Source organism: Lampris incognitus, chromosome 16, assembly GCF_029633865.1.
Source record: "Lampris incognitus isolate fLamInc1 chromosome 16, fLamInc1.hap2, whole genome shotgun sequence".
In the NCBI taxonomy this organism is placed as follows: domain Eukaryota; kingdom Metazoa; phylum Chordata; class Actinopteri; order Lampriformes; family Lampridae; genus Lampris; species Lampris incognitus.
This window is the reverse complement of record NC_079226.1, coordinates 28368125-28386133: the sequence shown is the minus strand read 5'-3', so window position 1 is coordinate 28386133 and position 18009 is coordinate 28368125. Positions and strand designations below refer to the sequence as shown.

General features: G+C 43.6%; 1 protein-coding gene across 1 annotated transcript in view; it reads right to left on the bottom strand.

Annotated features, from left to right (window-relative positions):
• Positions 1 to 9709: 9709 nt before the first annotated feature.
• Positions 9710 to 18009, bottom strand: part of plb1 (phospholipase B1) — a 21304-nt gene continuing 13004 nt past the window's right edge. The window contains exons 24-40 of the mRNA XM_056295405.1: positions 17790 to 17885; positions 17607 to 17678; positions 17381 to 17458; positions 17207 to 17267; positions 17047 to 17105; positions 16803 to 16870; positions 16653 to 16696; positions 16394 to 16493; positions 16184 to 16235; positions 15920 to 16000; positions 11415 to 11480; positions 11151 to 11245; positions 10790 to 10871; positions 10545 to 10649; positions 10313 to 10408; positions 10102 to 10176; positions 9710 to 9958 (exon numbers count right to left, since the gene is read on the bottom strand). Of these exons, the coding sequence (XP_056151380.1) occupies positions 9710 to 9958; positions 10102 to 10176; positions 10313 to 10408; positions 10545 to 10649; positions 10790 to 10871; positions 11151 to 11245; positions 11415 to 11480; positions 15920 to 16000; positions 16184 to 16235; positions 16394 to 16493; positions 16653 to 16696; positions 16803 to 16870; positions 17047 to 17105; positions 17207 to 17267; positions 17381 to 17458; positions 17607 to 17678; positions 17790 to 17885 (1479 nt within the window). The remainder of the gene's footprint in view (positions 9959 to 10101; positions 10177 to 10312; positions 10409 to 10544; positions 10650 to 10789; positions 10872 to 11150; positions 11246 to 11414; positions 11481 to 15919; positions 16001 to 16183; positions 16236 to 16393; positions 16494 to 16652; positions 16697 to 16802; positions 16871 to 17046; positions 17106 to 17206; positions 17268 to 17380; positions 17459 to 17606; positions 17679 to 17789; positions 17886 to 18009) is intronic.

Sequence of the window (18009 nt, the reverse complement as noted above, 5' to 3'; positions counted from 1 at the left end):
CTTCAAACTGATAAAAGAAAACCGAGTCAGACGCTAGGGGGAGCTGATATGGAGAGAAAAGTTTCGTTTTGCACAAAGCGTTCTGTAAAGTAAGCTTCTTCCTTTTCTCTCAATTTACTGGCGGATCGCAAACAACTTTAAGGTGCGTACCGCCACCTACTGTATAAGAGTGTAACATCATGTCATTTACCCTATTTAAATTCTACCCACCAACCTTGTGTCACTTAACAAAGTAAAGAGTGGTCTTCCTGGTGACTTGTCCCCTCTCCCTCTCATTGTGCTCCCAGCATCCCCGCCTCTCGGACTATATCATGTTACCTTTTCGCTTCACACATAATAATAATAATAATAATAATAATGGTACAATGCAATACATATATGTTGTCACTGTTCCTTTTCCCCAGTAAAAACAAAACCATTGAATCCCGTGTGATCTAATCTGAGTTGTCATGATTTCCTCCCTTCTTTTCCTTTCTTTAAAGTTCTTTCACTGACTTTGATCGACTTTTGTATTTTTTAATACCTCCTTCCTTTCAGGTCTCCCTCCAACCTTTTCTGCAATATTTCAATTCCTTTCTTCTTAATCACTGCTTATCCTTCTCCTTTTCCAAGTGGAACTGGTACCGTTATTTCCTTTTTGCAATGCTCTTTTTGCTAGTTTATCGGCACCCTCATTCAACCCCCCATGTGCTGGTACCAGTGACGTGCGGTGAGGTCAGTGGCTGGGTAGGCAGTGGGCATTCACAAACCCAAATTACATCCTTTTGTGTTCTCTAATGTTTTATAACAATCTGATCCTTCTTCATTCTTTCAACTGCCCCGGAATTCTAGAATATTGTGCCCCCCCTCCCGAGCTGAACTACATCCCAAATGAAAACCTAAGCAAAAATACTGTCAAAGTATATAAAGTACTTTTTTCTTGTTTTTTGATAGCTGTGAAATCACTAAGTAACACCACTGCCTTTTATTAGAGCTCCCAAACCATTGTGGATTTCATTGCGGTCACTACAAACAGCGGTTACGAGATACTATTGTAAATATTGTTGTGGTCTGTTTATACTGATAGTCGTGTTACCCCCTTGCACCACTAGATGGTGCTATGTTAATATGCCGTTTCCTGTTTTGACGTGATAAACGGAATACAATAATGGCTGCCTGCATGATCCTTGAGTAACGTAAACGGCCGTTCTAATCCGACCTGCCTCCTCGTGATTGTGCGCCATTCACACTACAAATATTGTTGAAACATTACCTGAAAAGAAAAACAGAGATTTTGGCAGACATACCGTAATACAACAGACAGCTGCGCTTTGTTGGTTGTGTCAGTGGTCTCATCGACTGGTGCGGACACGAAAGGGGATGCATATATACCTCATCTTGAATGTTCTGTCGAAGAGTGTCACTTACTGCCAAGATAAGGTCGTTTCGACGTTCCGGAAAACACAGGAAACTTCAAGATGCGTCGCCAGCCGCTGGTCTTTCTCCACAATGAGGTTTAAGAGCTCCACATAGTTTCCTCGATTTGATGAGCCGGACTTGTTTCCTCTGAAAGCTAATTAATTCCCGTTTCCATAAAGTAGCAAGTAGCACGTCTTTAGGAATCTCACGATTTTCCCTCGCCTTCGCGTTGTGCGCGGAGACTTGCTGTTTGTCAGCTTCGTTTAAAGCTAGGTAGATCGGAGTGCCGTTTCCAGAGGTTTTCAATGCTATTTGATGTTGAATGTGTGAACTGGACCGCTCGTGTTTGACTGCTGCTGCTGCACGCAGGTTGTTCATGTCACAGTAGCCGGCACCTACCCGTACATTGTCCCGCTCTCTGGTAAACGGCAAACAAGGGAAGCAGTACAGCCCGCTGGTAGTAGCACCGGAGCCGCATAGCCACTCTTTCCGTGTGTACTACTCCGGCTGGAAAGATCGGATGATTTCCTGCCCTTTACGCTGGTGGAGGTCAGGGAGAGCTGGTGTAGGCCTGCCTTGCTTGATGACAAGTAATTTTTGCTGGTAATCCAGTTTATTAAAACTCCGAAGATGTACGATGGTCGACATTACTGATTTCGCTCTGAAGTGTAGCTAAACTGCTCAAATTCAAACGAGGTAGCTTGCTTTATTGACAGCACAAATATCTATGACATTGTAGCAATTTAGCACTTTGGTGGCTCTGATTGGCTTGCTTGCACTCCCGCAATAAAGAGTGCCTTTCCTCGTCCATTCGCCTTAAGCTACGCAATACGCATGCGTAAACTCCGAAATTCACAACATTAAAGGCAATCCTGAAAAAAACAGAGCCTACCCTATTATAGTTTTACATGACCGGAAGACTCGAATTAGCTGATGAATATATAGAGACTTGACTTTGACTGCATGAGATGGCCTTATTAACGACAACCCGTGCTGCATACGCATACACTGAACGCATGGCTGGACGAATCACGAACTGAGTTACTCCACCTCCACATCATCAACTTCCGTAGTAGTATCAGTGCGCGGCACGCTATGCTACATCCTCCTTTCTCAACATAAAAGTTACACTTCAGCATTGCTATAATGATCTGTTTAGGACTCAACTTTGTGTCTCATTACTGTTATTGTCTAACTCACACATTTGCTTTAACATGAGAAAAAAATGAACTTGCTGCTCAAATAGTACAGATGATCTACTGCTGACTCTTAAGTCAAACATGACAATGGCTAATCAGTGTGCGAAAGCATAATATTGTCTTCTCCCTGCAAATAATAGAAAATATTTCAAATATTCTGGCCAGTGCTTTAGTCAGCTGCATCCCTTGATGAGTTATATGTAGTTTTTGTAGCATTTCTGTTCTCATTGTGCTTGGCAGGATTATCCTGTCTCCTGGGAAAATTATTCCTTTTCTCACAGCCACTGTGTCTGATAGGCCAGTATAGTGTCAGTCTTGAGTGTCTGCTACCTGTTTTGGGGCCAACCATCTCTGTGTATGAATTGCAACAGCTGCAGTGTTTCATCTTTCTTTGTTTCACCCCTGAGCTGCTGTAAGAAATTTAAGGACTTAAAAAGGACATGAAAACATTGTAACTTGCACGGATAAATAGACTCGCTAGCCCTTGGCTAATGGGTCGGACCCTTTAGTCGACTGGTTAACATAGTTGCCCGTGGTGCGGGAGACATGGGTTCGCGTCCTGGCTGTGGCGGTTCCCGGGCTGCCCCCCAAATTCGCAACAATATCATTCAAAATACTGTAACATGCATGGATAAATAGACTCACTAGCCCTTAACTAACAGGTCAGACCCATTAGTCGACTGGTTAACATAGTCGCCCATGGTGCAGTAGACATGGGTTCGCATCCCGGCTGTAGCGGTTCCCGGCTTGTCCCCTGAATTTGCTACATTGGTGTCAGAAGTGAGATGGTGCCACTGTGAGGCCATCGGAAGCGTGTGCGCCCAGAAGCGTGAGGGAGCCGATATGCTGAAGCATGGGGACGCCATTCCCGAAGGAGGGGGGTAGCGTAACATGCACGGATAAATAGACTTGCTAGCCCTTGGCTAATGGGTCGGACCCTTTAGTCGACTGGTTAGCATAGTCGCCCGTGGTGCGGGAGACACGGGTTGGCGTCCCGGCTGTGGCGGTTCCCAGGCTGCCCCCCCCCCGAATTCGCTACATTGGTGTCAGAAGTGGGATGGCAAGACCGTGAGGCCATCGGAAGTGCGTGCACCCAGAAGCATGAGGGGGAAACCGGAGCACCCAGAGAAAACCCACCTCAGACAAGGGGAAAACATACAAACTCCACACAGACGACAACCTGGGATGACCCCCCAAGGTTGGACAACCTCGGGGTTCAAACCCAGGGCCTTCTTGCTGTACAGCGACAGCGATAACCACTGCGCCACCATGCTGCCTTAACGGGGGTAGACTTAAAAGCTCTTATACATGATCGTAGTGCTCTATACTGTAGTCTGTCCACTTTTTGCAATGATGTCTTTGCTGCTGCTCCATATAGTTCTTCTTCTTTCGGCTTATTCACTGTTTCTCAGGGGTCGCCACAGCGGATATTAAAGTGTCCATCGGTACCCTGTGAGGGCACAGCACAGATGGCGGTCGTTGTTAACCCGGGCCTTAACCGATACGGTATGGTCTTGTCAATCTGCATACTGATTTTGCAAAATTTTACATCGGATGCCCTTCCTGCCACAACCGCTAACCCTATGGATGGGCACAGGTAAAGCGCTGGATGCAGTATGCATGGACTTACATCCATGCATGTCGCTACTCCTGCTCAATATACTATACAACCATAATCCATTGTTGACCTCATAATTGCCCTCTAACTGTCAATTAATGAGTGTTTATCTGCCCCCCAGTTGCATGCGGCCACAGCTCGTAATAGATTTATGACTTTTTGCATTTTGTTTCTAGGTGTTTGATATGTACTTTCCATGTTTAATTACTATCTAGCCATAGACCCATGTACTTACATTCAGATTGGCTGACCATGCAGGATGGGCAACATGATCCAGAAAGAGCTGGTGTGGATGCAGGTCTTTGTTCCAACCAAGCAGTTACACACCTGCTTGGTTGGAAGCAGGTCAGTGGATGCAGCTTCAAGGCGGACGAACCTGAATAAGGTCAACGGCTTGAATTGCATGTCACTTGGTGGAAGATCTTTTTCAAGACAACAGCAAGGGATAACCAGTCTAGTAAGGACCACTGCAGACCCAGAAAGGGAGTGGCGACATTACTGGGTATCAAACAACTAGCCTTCACATCATTAGATGAAATTAAAACCAAACAAGTATCCGCTATGGCACTAGCAGGTGAGACCCCCAGGCCTGAAAGTGTCAAATCAACTACTGGGGCTGAAGCTGACAAACCCTCTATAGTTACTTGCATAATGATGCTTCTCACTAACACAATGTTTCAGCATCACATAAGAAGAAGATGTACTTGGGTATCTCCTAATGGAGAATGCTGGAATCAGATAGACTATATCGCTATTCCTAGAAAATGGAGGTCATTTGTTTTGGACGCCAAGTCTAGACCTGGAGCTAATTGTGACACAGACCACATTCTGGTGGTGACTAAACTTAGATTCAGACTGCTCAAGAAAAGGAACCAAAAGCCACCTATCAGGTACGATTTAAATCAGTTAAAATCTGAAGATGGTGGCATGGTGGCGCAGTGGTTAGCGCAGTCGCCTCACAGCAAGAAGGTCCTGGGTTCGAGCCCCGGGTAGTCCAACCTTGGGGGTCATTCCAGATTGTCCTTTGTGTGGAGTTTGCATGTTCTCCCCGTGTCTGCATGGGTTTCCTCCGGGGGCCCCGGTTTCCTCCCACAGTCCAAAGACATTTAGGTCAGGCGAATCGGCCATACTAAATTGTCCTTAGGTATGAATGTGTGCGGGTGTGTGTGTGTATGCTGGCCCTGTGTGATAGTCTGGCTGCCTGTCCAGGGTGTCTCCCTGCCTGCTGCCCAATGCTGCCCAATGACTGCTTTATTGTCAGAAACCCAGAAACAGGCAACTCCTGCAGAGTTGTGGTCTAGCATGAAAGAGGCATGGCATGAAACAGGAAGGAAAACTTTGGGAACAAGACCATGCAAAGAACGGAAAACATGGATTAGCGAAGAGACCTTAAAACTCATTGAAGAAAAACGTCTGGCACAGCAGAGCAATAATAAAGTACTATATCATTCTCTGGCTGCAGAGACACCGAGGAAGATTAGAGAAGATAAAAACACCTGGCTAAAAGAAGAATGTTTGAAGACATGAATTTGATAGAGAAGGAAAAGCAAAAGAACTCTTTGAGAAAGTCAAAGCAGTGAAAACAAAAGTTTTCAGACCTCATCAGGTATGCATAAAGGATAAGGATGGCAAGATGCTGACTGAACCCAGTGAGACACTGAACCGATGGAAAGAATTATGGAACTAATTTGTTTAAAAAACCTGATGGAGAGACCCCTCTCAAATGTATGAATTTTGATGAATCAGAGCCAGTTCCACTTCTTTCTGAGGTGGAAAAAGCCATCACTAAATTAAAAACTAACAAGGCACCAGGCATTGATGGAATACCAGCAGAGCTTCTGAAAAACAGTGGTCAAGCAGCTATAGTAGCACTACACCAGCTGGTTTGCAAAATCTGGAGTTCATGTGAATGGCCAAAAGACTGGAGAACACAGGAATTTGTCACAATTTTCAAATCTGGATCCAGCAAAGACTGTGCAAACTATCGCACAATAAGCCTCATTAGTCATGCAATTAAAATCATGCTATCCATCTTGGTGGACAGAATGATAAAAAAAATGGAATCAGAGATGTCAGATGAGCAAGCAGCTTACAGACAAGGAAGAGGGTGTGCAGAAATGCTGGTAACACTGCAAACACTAACTGAAAAGTTATCCAACACAGATAATAAGGCAATGCTGATTTTCATTGATTATTCAAAGGCATTTGATTCAGTAAGCCATGCACAGCTCTTTAACATCATGCTGGAAATGGGTTTCCCTAGACACCTCATTGCGCTATTTCAAGGTCTATATATTGGCCAGACAGCAGTAGTGAGATGGAATGGTGAGAACACAGAAGCTTTTCCAACAGAGAAGGGTGTACATCAAGGTTGCATTGTATCACCACGCTTATTCACACTATACACAGAACAAGTGATGCGTGAAGCAGATACAGATGAATATGGAGTGAGCATAGGTGGTTATAAGATAAGCAATCTTAGATTTACAGATGACATGGTACTAGCAGCTGATGGACAGCAAGATCCAAATGAAATGTTGAGTCGAGTAAATGAGGCAGAGAAAAAGAGGTTGCTCAGTTTGAATGTGAAAAAGACAAAGTGCATGAAAGTGGGTGAATCAGATATTGCAATCTCAGTAGATGGACAAGATGGTCTTTGTTCCAACCAAGCAGTTACACACCTGCTTGGTTGGAACAAAGACCTGCACCCACACCATCCATTTATGGATAATGTTGCCCACCCCTGATAGCTTCTCAGCACCAATCTTGCACTTATTTGTAAACGTCATGCGACAAGACTTGCTTGTTGAAAGCTTGAACCCCCGCGCATGACCGCTTTTCCACTTTCTCTATTGCTTCTCCTATATTCTCTAACAAACATGCCACATTTCTTCCCCTCATCAATATGGCCCCATCGTTTGCATATTGCGCTGATTGGATGCATTCATCTAAATTTGGAATGTCATTTATCATTATGTTGAACAATACAGCACTGATTGCACTCTCCTGGGGGGCACCATTTTCCATTTCCGAATCCTGGTATACTTCTGCTCCAGCTTTGACTCTAATTTTCCTGCCTGTAAGAAAGTCCATTTTACAGTTATACATCCTTCCTCGAATATCCATTTTACTTAATTTGATAAGGGACCCTTTCCTCCACATAGAATCATATGCCTTTTCGATGTCAAAATATGCTATTGTCATCAAATCTTTTATTTTCAATGTCTTTTCCACCTCATTACTTACTCTAACTAGAGCATCTATTGTGGATTGTCCTTTTCGAAATCCACTCTGAAAATTACTCAGTAACCCTCTCTGTTCCAGTTCATGCGTTAGCCAATGAATTATTATCTTCTCCGTCCATTTGCATACATGAGGCATTAACGCTATGGGCCTATAGCTACCAGGATCAGCAGAATCCTTCCCTGGCTTGTTGAACGGTAATATTACTGCCCTTTTTCCAACAACTCGGCAAAACTCCATCCCTTCAGATTTTATTAAAAGGTCTCAGCACTAGCTTCAATGTTTCCACTGGTAGCAGCTGGAACATTGCATAACATAACTGGTCTTGTCCTGGGGCTGCATATCCAGTATCTTGCAAGGCTATTTTGCGTTCTGACATTGTAAAGTCCCCATCCAGAGTTGACATATCATCCTCTCCCTCCATATCATTCTCTCTGTGTGCACTATCGTTCTGCTGTCTATGGATATCATCGAGGTGCTCACCACTATGTACAGCATGCAGCAAATTCCCTACCCAACACATCCGCCTTCTCTTTATCCGACACTGCCAGCCTCTCCCCATCAACCAATGCTGGGATTTTAACTGACTTCCTTTTCCCACCCATTTGTTTAAACATGGACCAGACATCCCCTAACTTTACTCCTCTGCAAATGGTGGAACAGAATTCTCTCCATGTCCTCTTTTTTGTAGATTTAACTTTCCTACATGCCCTTTCCCCCTGGTAATCTATAAGATTCTCTTGCAACATGTTTTTCCTCAAAGCTCTGAATGCCTTGTTTTGTTCTTTTATAGCTCTGATGCATTCCTCATCCCACCAGGGACCACTTTCTCCCTACCCTACATTGTGCTTTTTGGTATACTCACAAAGTTGCAGCATTTGGAATATATTCCATAATTGAATTGTGCATCCCTCTATCCTTCCTTCTGATATTACCAAGTGTGATGACTCCTCACAACATATCCTAAATTTCTCCCAGTCAGCCTTACCAAAGCACCATCTGGTAATTGTTCTCCCATCTTGTAAACACACCTTTGTATTTACTACAGTGAGGACTGGGGAGCGATCACTTCCTACAGTGTATCATTCTTGACATAACATTCACAGGCATTCACCAAGCTATCTGACACCAATGTAAGATCCAGAAATGACACCATACCCCTATTCACATCTACTCTTGTACCTTGTCCATCATTAATGCAGACCAATGATCATTCAGCCAACATTTCTTCCGCTATATTCCCATTACTGTCTCTGTGATTGCGACCCCATCAGCTGCTGTGTGCATTAAAATCTCCACAGCATATTTCCTTTCTATGTATCATTTGTGTTAATCTGAAATTGTCACAAATCTTGATGAAGAAGTTCATACATCTTTGCATGAAGTACATTATTCCACAAGGAAATAGTTTTGTGCATGGTGCTTACTATGGTTTGTGGTAATGTGCAAAGCTACCATGTTGTGATTGCTGCACTTGTAGGATGCAAGGTCCCAGTCAGGCTAGACCTCCGATCAAACTGTAGCTAAACAAACTAAAGAAGCATTCCAAAATAAACACAAAACATTTCTCTGGTTTATTTGAAACTCAGCAGTGGCCAACTTCAGTAGCAGTGGCATACACATTCCTCTGGAAATCATCAGTCTAGTACCATAACATTATACAAAAATAGAATAAATAGAGATGCAATAGGAACCTTCATGATGTTCCCTGGCTGCTGCCAAGTTGCTGTGCACATTCATCATACAACATTTGCTTTAAATTGACGGTGGCACAAGTGGTTTTATGTAATCCTATGTTATGTTATTACAATAAATCAAGTGTACTTATAAGAGACAAGGCCACATAATCACAAAACATTATCGAATATGTGGTAATTGTGTGGGGCTGCAAAGCAGAATGGTCATCCCCCAGCACACTACAATATGATATAGGATTACCTACCAACCGTTATTTGCTTTCTTTTCCCCCATTTTTTACTCTAAAATCACTGAAGATTTGGGAGTACTGTTTATAGACTGTAATTTGCAAATTCTTCTTTACAGCATGTTTTTTTTTCATCCGTGAAGGTCAAAGGAAGATTATAGCATAAATTTCACAGTTATAACATTTTAGTGCAAGAAACTGCAGAAGAAACACAAGAGGGACTAAATCTACCTGCTGTCAAGTAACTGCTGCAATATGGACGGCAAGTCCACTATATGGTCCTGACCCACCCCCCACCCAACCCCAAATAAAAAAACATGTAGCATTTTAGAGCCCAGTGCCCTTTATATCCACCTCACCCTGCATCCTCCTCTTGTTTCGCCTCTCCCAATGGGAGAGGAAGATCCAGGTGACAATCCAGCCAATGAGAAGACCCCCAACAGCCAGCATCACAGCAGTCCATATTGGCACATTGTCTGAGCAAGTTGGGCTGAGAGGTAAGGCTGTGGTGGGGGATGTGGGCACGGGGGTTGTACTGGGAGCGCTGTTTACTTTTGTGAAAATGTAAGGATGTTCCTGAGAGAAACAAGTAAAGAGCAAACGGATCATCAGTTAATGTAATCTTTTATGGCACTAATTATGCAAGTAATCGAAATTCAGCTGAGGAGTCGGTTAGTGCAACAACAACAAAAGAAATGCTTTGATGGCAGCTTCCTTACCTTTGTAGGGCACTTGATGCTATTTCTGTCATTTGTGAAATTGTTGTATGTCTGCTTCTTGCCCACTGGCTCCAACTGCAAATAAAACAAAATATGTCCTTGCTCAAGTTTTAACTGAAATGCAGTGTGGTGATTACGGAAATCTCCACCCAAAATCTCTGCTCTGTCAAATCCAGTTAGCTCTTAAATGTTTCCCCCTAATCAGACTTACCATGTTATTCCACAGGGCTACAGCCATGTCAGCGTGTCCCCGTTCAGCGAAATGGAAACAGTCCACAGAAAAGTAAGTGACATCAGGTTTACCCTCCTGAAGGAAGAGGAATATAGTATCCATTTTTTACAAATACTGTACTCTGGTGATACTGGCATATAAGGGGCCCCCAGTGTGTGTGTGTGTGTGTGTGTATGTGGGGGGGGTAGTTTTTGGTGCACTTGAGACCTACGGCATTCACAGCAAGGACAGAGTTTCGGAAGAAGGGCTGCAGAACCACAGTGAAGTCCTCTCTACCATCATAGCGTCCTCCGTGCACCAGGTTTTGCATCTCAGTCTGCAAGAAACACCGCAAATGGCTGTCACAGAGGCTGATGTAATAGCATTCTGTTATTAGATCTCTACATGACTGCCAGTGATGTTAGGTAGTTTTGGTAAAATGGACACATTTTCGACCCACTTGTCCGGTCCACCAACCTGATATTCTCGATTGATCCGTTTGACCTCTGCCAACTCTGGGGAACTATCGCTCGGCTCCAAGAAGCACTGGCAAGAATATCTTAGGATGACAAAGGGCAAAAATATAACCGAATTTGCAATATGAACTGATTTGAATGAATGCCCACTTATCCTACTAATGTTTGATTTATTGGCCACTGCATAATTAATACCATTAAAACTACTGTTTCAGGGATAAGTTAATCCTGTGGTAAAAGTACAATTTTAATGAGTTTGTTTTTATGGAATATCTATGCAAGTCATCAGTTTGGAGGTAAACCTCACTGTCAACAACGTAAAATTTGCCTCTATTGATTCTTGTATGAACTGATGAGTATACTTTTGTAACACGTTGCAACCAAGACTGTCCCTCTTGATCCTGCGCAGTTCCTCAATTTCAAGTATCTCCAAGACATTTACCATCAACCGGGGGACCTAAAGCCATAATGCAGCAATATTACATTCACACAATCCTGAAGCCCGTTATTCTGGAGGTTCCGAAACCTACATATGTGCAACATGTTTGAATCAATTATCAGAACAGACTTATGGGAACTAATGATAGACCTGTTTACAATGACAGGTAACAAATACCTCATCTTACCTCTTTGTAGAGAATATCCAAGCTTGTCATCATATGATGACTGTAATTCCTAGGTGACAGAGAGGCCTGTGTTTTGGAGACAGAGAACGTAGTAGCTTTGTATACATATTGCATAAAGCCATTATCGTGTCATTTCTGTTTCTCTTTTTACATTTTGTTTTTCTTAGAAGGAAACTATGTCCTGGGCATGACATTAAACTGCACCCTGGGGCTCCCTTGAGCAAGGACAGGACCCCACTGGCTCCTCCTGCCAGGGTAATGGTGAAGCTGACGGCAGCAGGTCAGTGGATGCAGCTTCAAGGCGGACGAACCTGAATAAGGTCAACGGCTTGAATTGCATGTCACTTGGTGGAAGATCTTTTTCAAGACAACAGCAAGGGATAACCAGTCTAGTAAGGACCACTGCAGACCCAGAAAGGGAGTGGCGACATTACTGGGTATCAAACAACTAGCCTTCACATCATTAGATGAAATTAAAACCAAACAAGTATCCGCTATGGCACTAGCAGGTGAGACCCCCAGGCCTGAAAGTGTCAAATCAACTACTGGGGCTGAAGCTGACAAACCCTCTATAGTTACTTGCATAATGATGCTTCTCACTAACACAATGTTTCAGCATCACATAAGAAGAAGATGTACTTGGGTATCTCCTAATGGAGAATGCTGGAATCAGATAGACTATATCGCTATTCCTAGAAAATGGAGGTCATTTGTTTTGGACGCCAAGTCTAGACCTGGAGCTAATTGTGACACAGACCACATTCTGGTGGTGACTAAACTTAGATTCAGACTGCTCAAGAAAAGGAACCAAAAGCCACCTATCAGGTACGATTTAAATCAGTTAAAATCTGAAGATGGTGGCATGGTGGCGCAGTGGTTAGCGCAGTCGCCTCACAGCAAGAAGGTCCTGGGTTCGAGCCCCGGGTAGTCCAACCTTGGGGGTCATTCCAGATTGTCCTTTGTGTGGAGTTTGCATGTTCTCCCCGTGTCTGCATGGGTTTCCTCCGGGGGCCCCGGTTTCCTCCCACAGTCCAAAGACATTTAGGTCAGGTGAATCGGCCATACTAAATTGTCCTTAGGTATGAATGTGTGCGGGTGTGTGTGTGTATGCTGGCCCTGTGTGATAGTCTGGCTGCCTGTCCAGGGTGTCTCCCTGCCTGCTGCCCAATGACTGCTGGGATAGGCTCCAGCATCCCCGCGACCCTGAGAGCAGGATATGCGGTTCGGATAATGGATGGAAAATCTGAAGATACCAAAGCAAAGTTCAAGATTGAAACACAGAACCGTTTTGAAGCTTTATTGTCAGAAACCCAGAAACAGGCAACTCCTGCAGAGTTGTGGTCTAGCATGAAAGAGGCATGGCATGAAACAGGAAGGAAAACTTTGGGAACAAGACCATGCAAAGAACGGAAAACATGGATTAGCGAAGAGACCTTAAAACTCATTGAAGAAAAACGTCTGGCACAGCAGAGCAATAATAAAGTACTATATCATTCTCTGGCTGCAGAGACACCGAGGAAGATTAGAGAAGATAAAAACACCTGGCTAAAAGAAGAATGTTTGAAGACAGATGAATTTGATAGAGAAGGAAAAGCAAAAGAACTCTTTGAGAAAGTCAAAGCAGTGAAAACAAAAGTTTTCAGACCTCATCGGGTATGCATAAAGGATAAGGATGGCAAGATGCTGACTGAACCCAGTGAGACACTGAACCGATGGAAAGAATTATGGAACTAATTTGTTTAAAAAACCTGATGGAGAGACCCCTCTCAAATGTATGAATTTTGATGAATCAGAGCCGGTTCCACTTCTTTCTGAGGTAGAAAAAGCCATCACTAAATTAAAAACTAACAAGGCACCAGGCATTGATGGAATACCAGCAGAGCTTCTGAAAAACAGTGGTCAAGCAGCTATAGTAGCACTACACCAGCTGGTTTGCAAAATCTGGAGTTCATGTGAATGGCCAAAAGACTGGAGAACACAGGAATTTGTCACAATTTTCAAATCTGGATGCAGCAAAGACTGTGCAAACTATCGCACAATAAGCCTCATTAGTCATGCAATTAAAATCATGCTATCCATCTTGGTGGACAGAATGATAAAAAAAAATGGAATCAGAGATGTCAGATGAGCAAGCAGCTTACAGACAAGGAAGAGGGTGTGCAGAAATGCTGGTAACACTGCAAACACTAACTGAAAAGTTATCCAACACAGATAATAAGGCAATGCTGATTTTCATTGATTATTCAAAGGCATTTGATTCAGTAAGCCATGCACAGCTCTTTAACATCATGCTGGAAATGGGTTTCCCTAGACACCTCATTGCGCTATTTCAAGGTCTATATATTGGCCAGACAGCAGTAGTGAGATGGAATGGTGAGAACACAGAAGCTTTTCCAACAGAGAAGGGTGTACATCAAGGTTGCATTGTATCACCACGCTTATTCACACTATACACAGAACAAGTGATGCGTGAAGCAGATACAGATGAATATGGAGTGAGCATAGGTGGTTATAAGATAAGCAATCTTAGATTTACAGATGACATGGTACTAGCAGCTGATGGACAGCAAGATCCAAATGAAATGTTGAGTCGAGTAAATGAGGCAGAGAAAAAGAGGTTGCTCAGTTTGAATGTGAAAAAGACAAAGTGCATGAAAGTGGGTGAATCAGATATTGCAATCTCAGTAGATGGACAAGATGTAAAAGACCTAGAGAGCTTCAAATACTTGGGTTCAGTTAAGAAAAATGACATAAAAACCAGAATTAGCCTAGCAAAGAAAAGAATGATGGAGATGGTACATACGTATAAGGAAAGATAGGGGAATAAGAAAAGAAGTGAAAGTCAGTCTACTTAAAGCGCTTGTCTGGCCACTGTTGTCATATGGAGCTGAAAGTTGGACATTGAAGAAAGCAATGGTAAACAAGATTGAGGCTGCAGAGATGTGGCTTAATCGTAGGATGATGCTTCAAATAAGCTGGACAGAAAAGAACAAATGCGAGCATACTTAATGAATTAGGAACAAAAAGAGGACTAATGGCATATATAACTAAAAGAAAGCTATCATTCTTTAAGCATACCTGTCGTCCAGGTGGAAGTAAATGAACAAAGACAGCGATTTTGGGAACTACACCTGCAAAGCGCAAGAGAGGCCGACCAAAAAGGCAGTATCATGATGACATCAAAGAATGGCTTAGTCTGAAAATATCGGGGGCAACAAGTTCAGCTCAGGACAGAAAGAATTGGAGGAGACTTGTTTGGCAAGTATGTCATCCTGATGGTGCTGGCAACCCTCGCTAACGAGGAGGCCTAGAAGAAGAAGGAAACTGACCATATTGCTGTCTACAAAGCAAATAGCAGCCAAAGAGAGCAATGCCTTGCAACATGCATGAGAATACTAGCGAGTAACACTAAGCTGTCACCACCACCGTCTCAGAGCTCATCTCAAATTGATGCCGTGCTTTGATATCCTGCTTCAAAGTGAAAACGTTAAAAGAGAGGGTAGGTAGCCTGAAGGAGGAAAGGGAGATGAGTGATGGAGAGGGGTAAAAGGGAAGGGGGGGATTAAAATATGGAAAGGGGAAAGAGACAAAGTAAGGGAAGGTGGAGAGAGAAAACATGCAGACAACACAGCGTTTTGGGGAAGGCTGGGTTGACTTCTTGCTTGTTGATACATCAGAGAGAACAAGGCCTGTCACTGTGCCATGCAGACAGGGGTGGACATTGACGGGGGGCACTTTGTGTTTGAGGGGGTAAAGTGACAGAATGTCCTCATTCAAAAGAAACCTTGTTTGCGCTCTTCTCAATCTGACACGATAAAACAATTACAGAGCAGTTGCACACAATGCATCATTATTCCACTTCAGTTAGTGCTTAGTCCATTTGAAAGACAATATCATAAGACAAGTTTAAATGTAACACAATATCCTTGAAATTAGACCTGTATCGCTATGGCAAGGGATTGCATTTGTATAGGGAGCTATTCTCCAACTTCCTTCTTTTTTTTTGGATTTTCTCCCCCCTTTTCTCCCCAGTTGTACCCGGCCAATCACCCCACTCCTCCGAGCTGTCCCAGTTGCTGCTCCATCCCCTCTGCCGATCCTGGGAGGGCTGCAGACTATCACATGCCTCCACCGAAACACGTGGAGTCGCCAGCCGCTTCTCTTCACCTGACACTGAGGAGTTTCACCAGGGGGACCTAGCATGTGGGAGGATTACGCTATTCCCCCCAGTTCCCCCTCCCCTCTGAGCAGGCACCCCGACCGACCAGAGGAGGCGCTAGTGCAGCAAGCAGGACACATACCCACATCCGGCTTCCCACCCGCAGACGCGGCCAATTGTGTCTGTAGGGACGCCCAACCAAACCGGAAGTAACACGGGGATTCGATCCGGCGATCCCCGTGTTGGTAGGCAACAGAATAGACCACCACGCTGCTTGGACGCCCCGTTCTGCAACTTCTAAGAGAACTAGTACTCCTCCTCATTACAGTCACCACAGAAAACTCACTCTGTCATTGCAGTACTGACACAGGTCATTGGCTCCAATGAAGAGGGTCACCAGCTTCCAGTCTCTCTCAAAATCCAAAGCCTGCATGTCCACGAGAGGGACAGTGAAAGAGTCAGAGAGACGGATTTAAGAAATGGAGATATATCACTGATTTTTATTTTTCACTCAGTGATATAAAAATAATACAATTTCTATAGGTACAAATTTTGCAGCACATTATGACAGAGTCAGTGAAGGGTTAAATGCACATAGAAATAGACTCACAGGGCTTTTTTTCATGGCATCAACAAGGCGTCTGACTTGGGTTGGAATTGCTCTGTACAAAATGAGTAAGGATTCATGGGTCTGCAAACTATTATGGACATGCAAAGTGATACTGAAAACTGAAAACGGGCTATAAATCATTGTTAAGATTTGACAGTGTTATGAGGGTAGAATAACTTCATAGCCAACTAACAGTATTTTCACACTCACGCTATTTTAGCTCCTGAAACAGCCATGTTAAAGCCAGTGTGCTTTTTGCCCTTTCCCTTGGACATTCCCATGATGTTAGAATTGAATTTCCTCAAGATATCTTAGCACAAAAAGAGGAACGAATACAACATTAGGTTTGTCTCAACTCCTGATAAAGCAATGAATGATCCTTTGCCAACTGTGTCATCTAGTGTTCACATTCTGTAGTACATTGTATTCACAAAAGGACTCAGGGACAGAGATGCATGATGCGACTTACTGGGTAACGTTGTGACAATTTCAAGAGTTTTATCTCCTCCAATGCTGATGGGTGGAAAAAAAACCACAACGTGTCATCATGGTCCAATGCGCATGATATGCTTTTGTGTGACAATTATGAACAGCTTATGTGCCGTTGCACATTTCTTACCTCCATGAGACTCCTGGATACTCGGTTTTAAACTCGAGAAGATTCTTCGCCTTGGCTCCAAAACCAGTCTACATTCAGAAAAAAAGATAAATAGACAACAACGCAGACACGTTTGCATAAACACGCTCATGGGAACAAGTGCAACTTGCGCACATACAAGCACATGCATACACACATAAACTCACACATGGGGATGCAAAAACCATCAACATGTAGATGCATACAGCCTTGTGTGTAAACTTACCGTTATTGAGTCCCCAAGTGCAGCCACCACTTTGATGTCTCCAGGTCGTAATTCATGCACTGAAGAAAAAAAAAAGGCCTGAGGATGTCTTCAGTCAACCGTGGCTCTACTTCCTTCTCTACTCCATTGGTGAAACCTGAGTAACATCTTGAATACTCACCTGAAGTGGGCACAGCGTCAGAAGGAGCCGTGTCAACACAGGAGAAGTCACTGCCCCAGTTCTACACATAGAAACAGTGATACTATTTCATGCAGAGTGTAAAATACGACTCTGTCCACTTCCAATTTGAGTCAACAGAGCTGCAGTGTTTGAATGATGGGAACTAGGGCCTACCGTGATGGGAGGAGGAGTAGGAGGAGGGCTTGGAAAGGTGTAGTTACTGTTGTGGGCAGTCCTAAGAAACGGGGATGTCTGGTAAAAGAGATCATCAAAAACACATTTATGCACAGAAATAACCAGGGGGAGAAAAACAATGATGCGCACCGCATGGTAATATTTCACAACCTGTTGGATTATTTACACGTTGTTACCGTAATACAACTAGTATATGCTACAGTACCTTGGATGGACACTTCAAATCGATGTCAGCTGTGAAATCTTGGGTGAAAGTCTTGTTGCCCACTGGCTCTATCTAAGAAATTGTGAAAGAGAGTAATTTCATATTATTCACATTCACATTGGGAAACATTTCTAACCATTTGTGCCAAAACAGCGGGAAGTCAGTTCTTAGGGCAGAGCTTACCATGTTATTCCAAAGGGCCCGAGCCATCAGGCTGTGTGCTTTCTGGCTGAGATGGAAACAGTCAGGAGCAAAGTAGGAGCGGTCAGCTCGTCCATCCTTTGCAAAAGAAAAAAAAAAGAAAAAGGGAAGGGTGGCAGAGATCGAGACAAAAAGGGAATGAGGATGTTAGAATGGCATTGGCATTACGTCGGCCATGCACGTGTGAAGATTTGCTGTCATG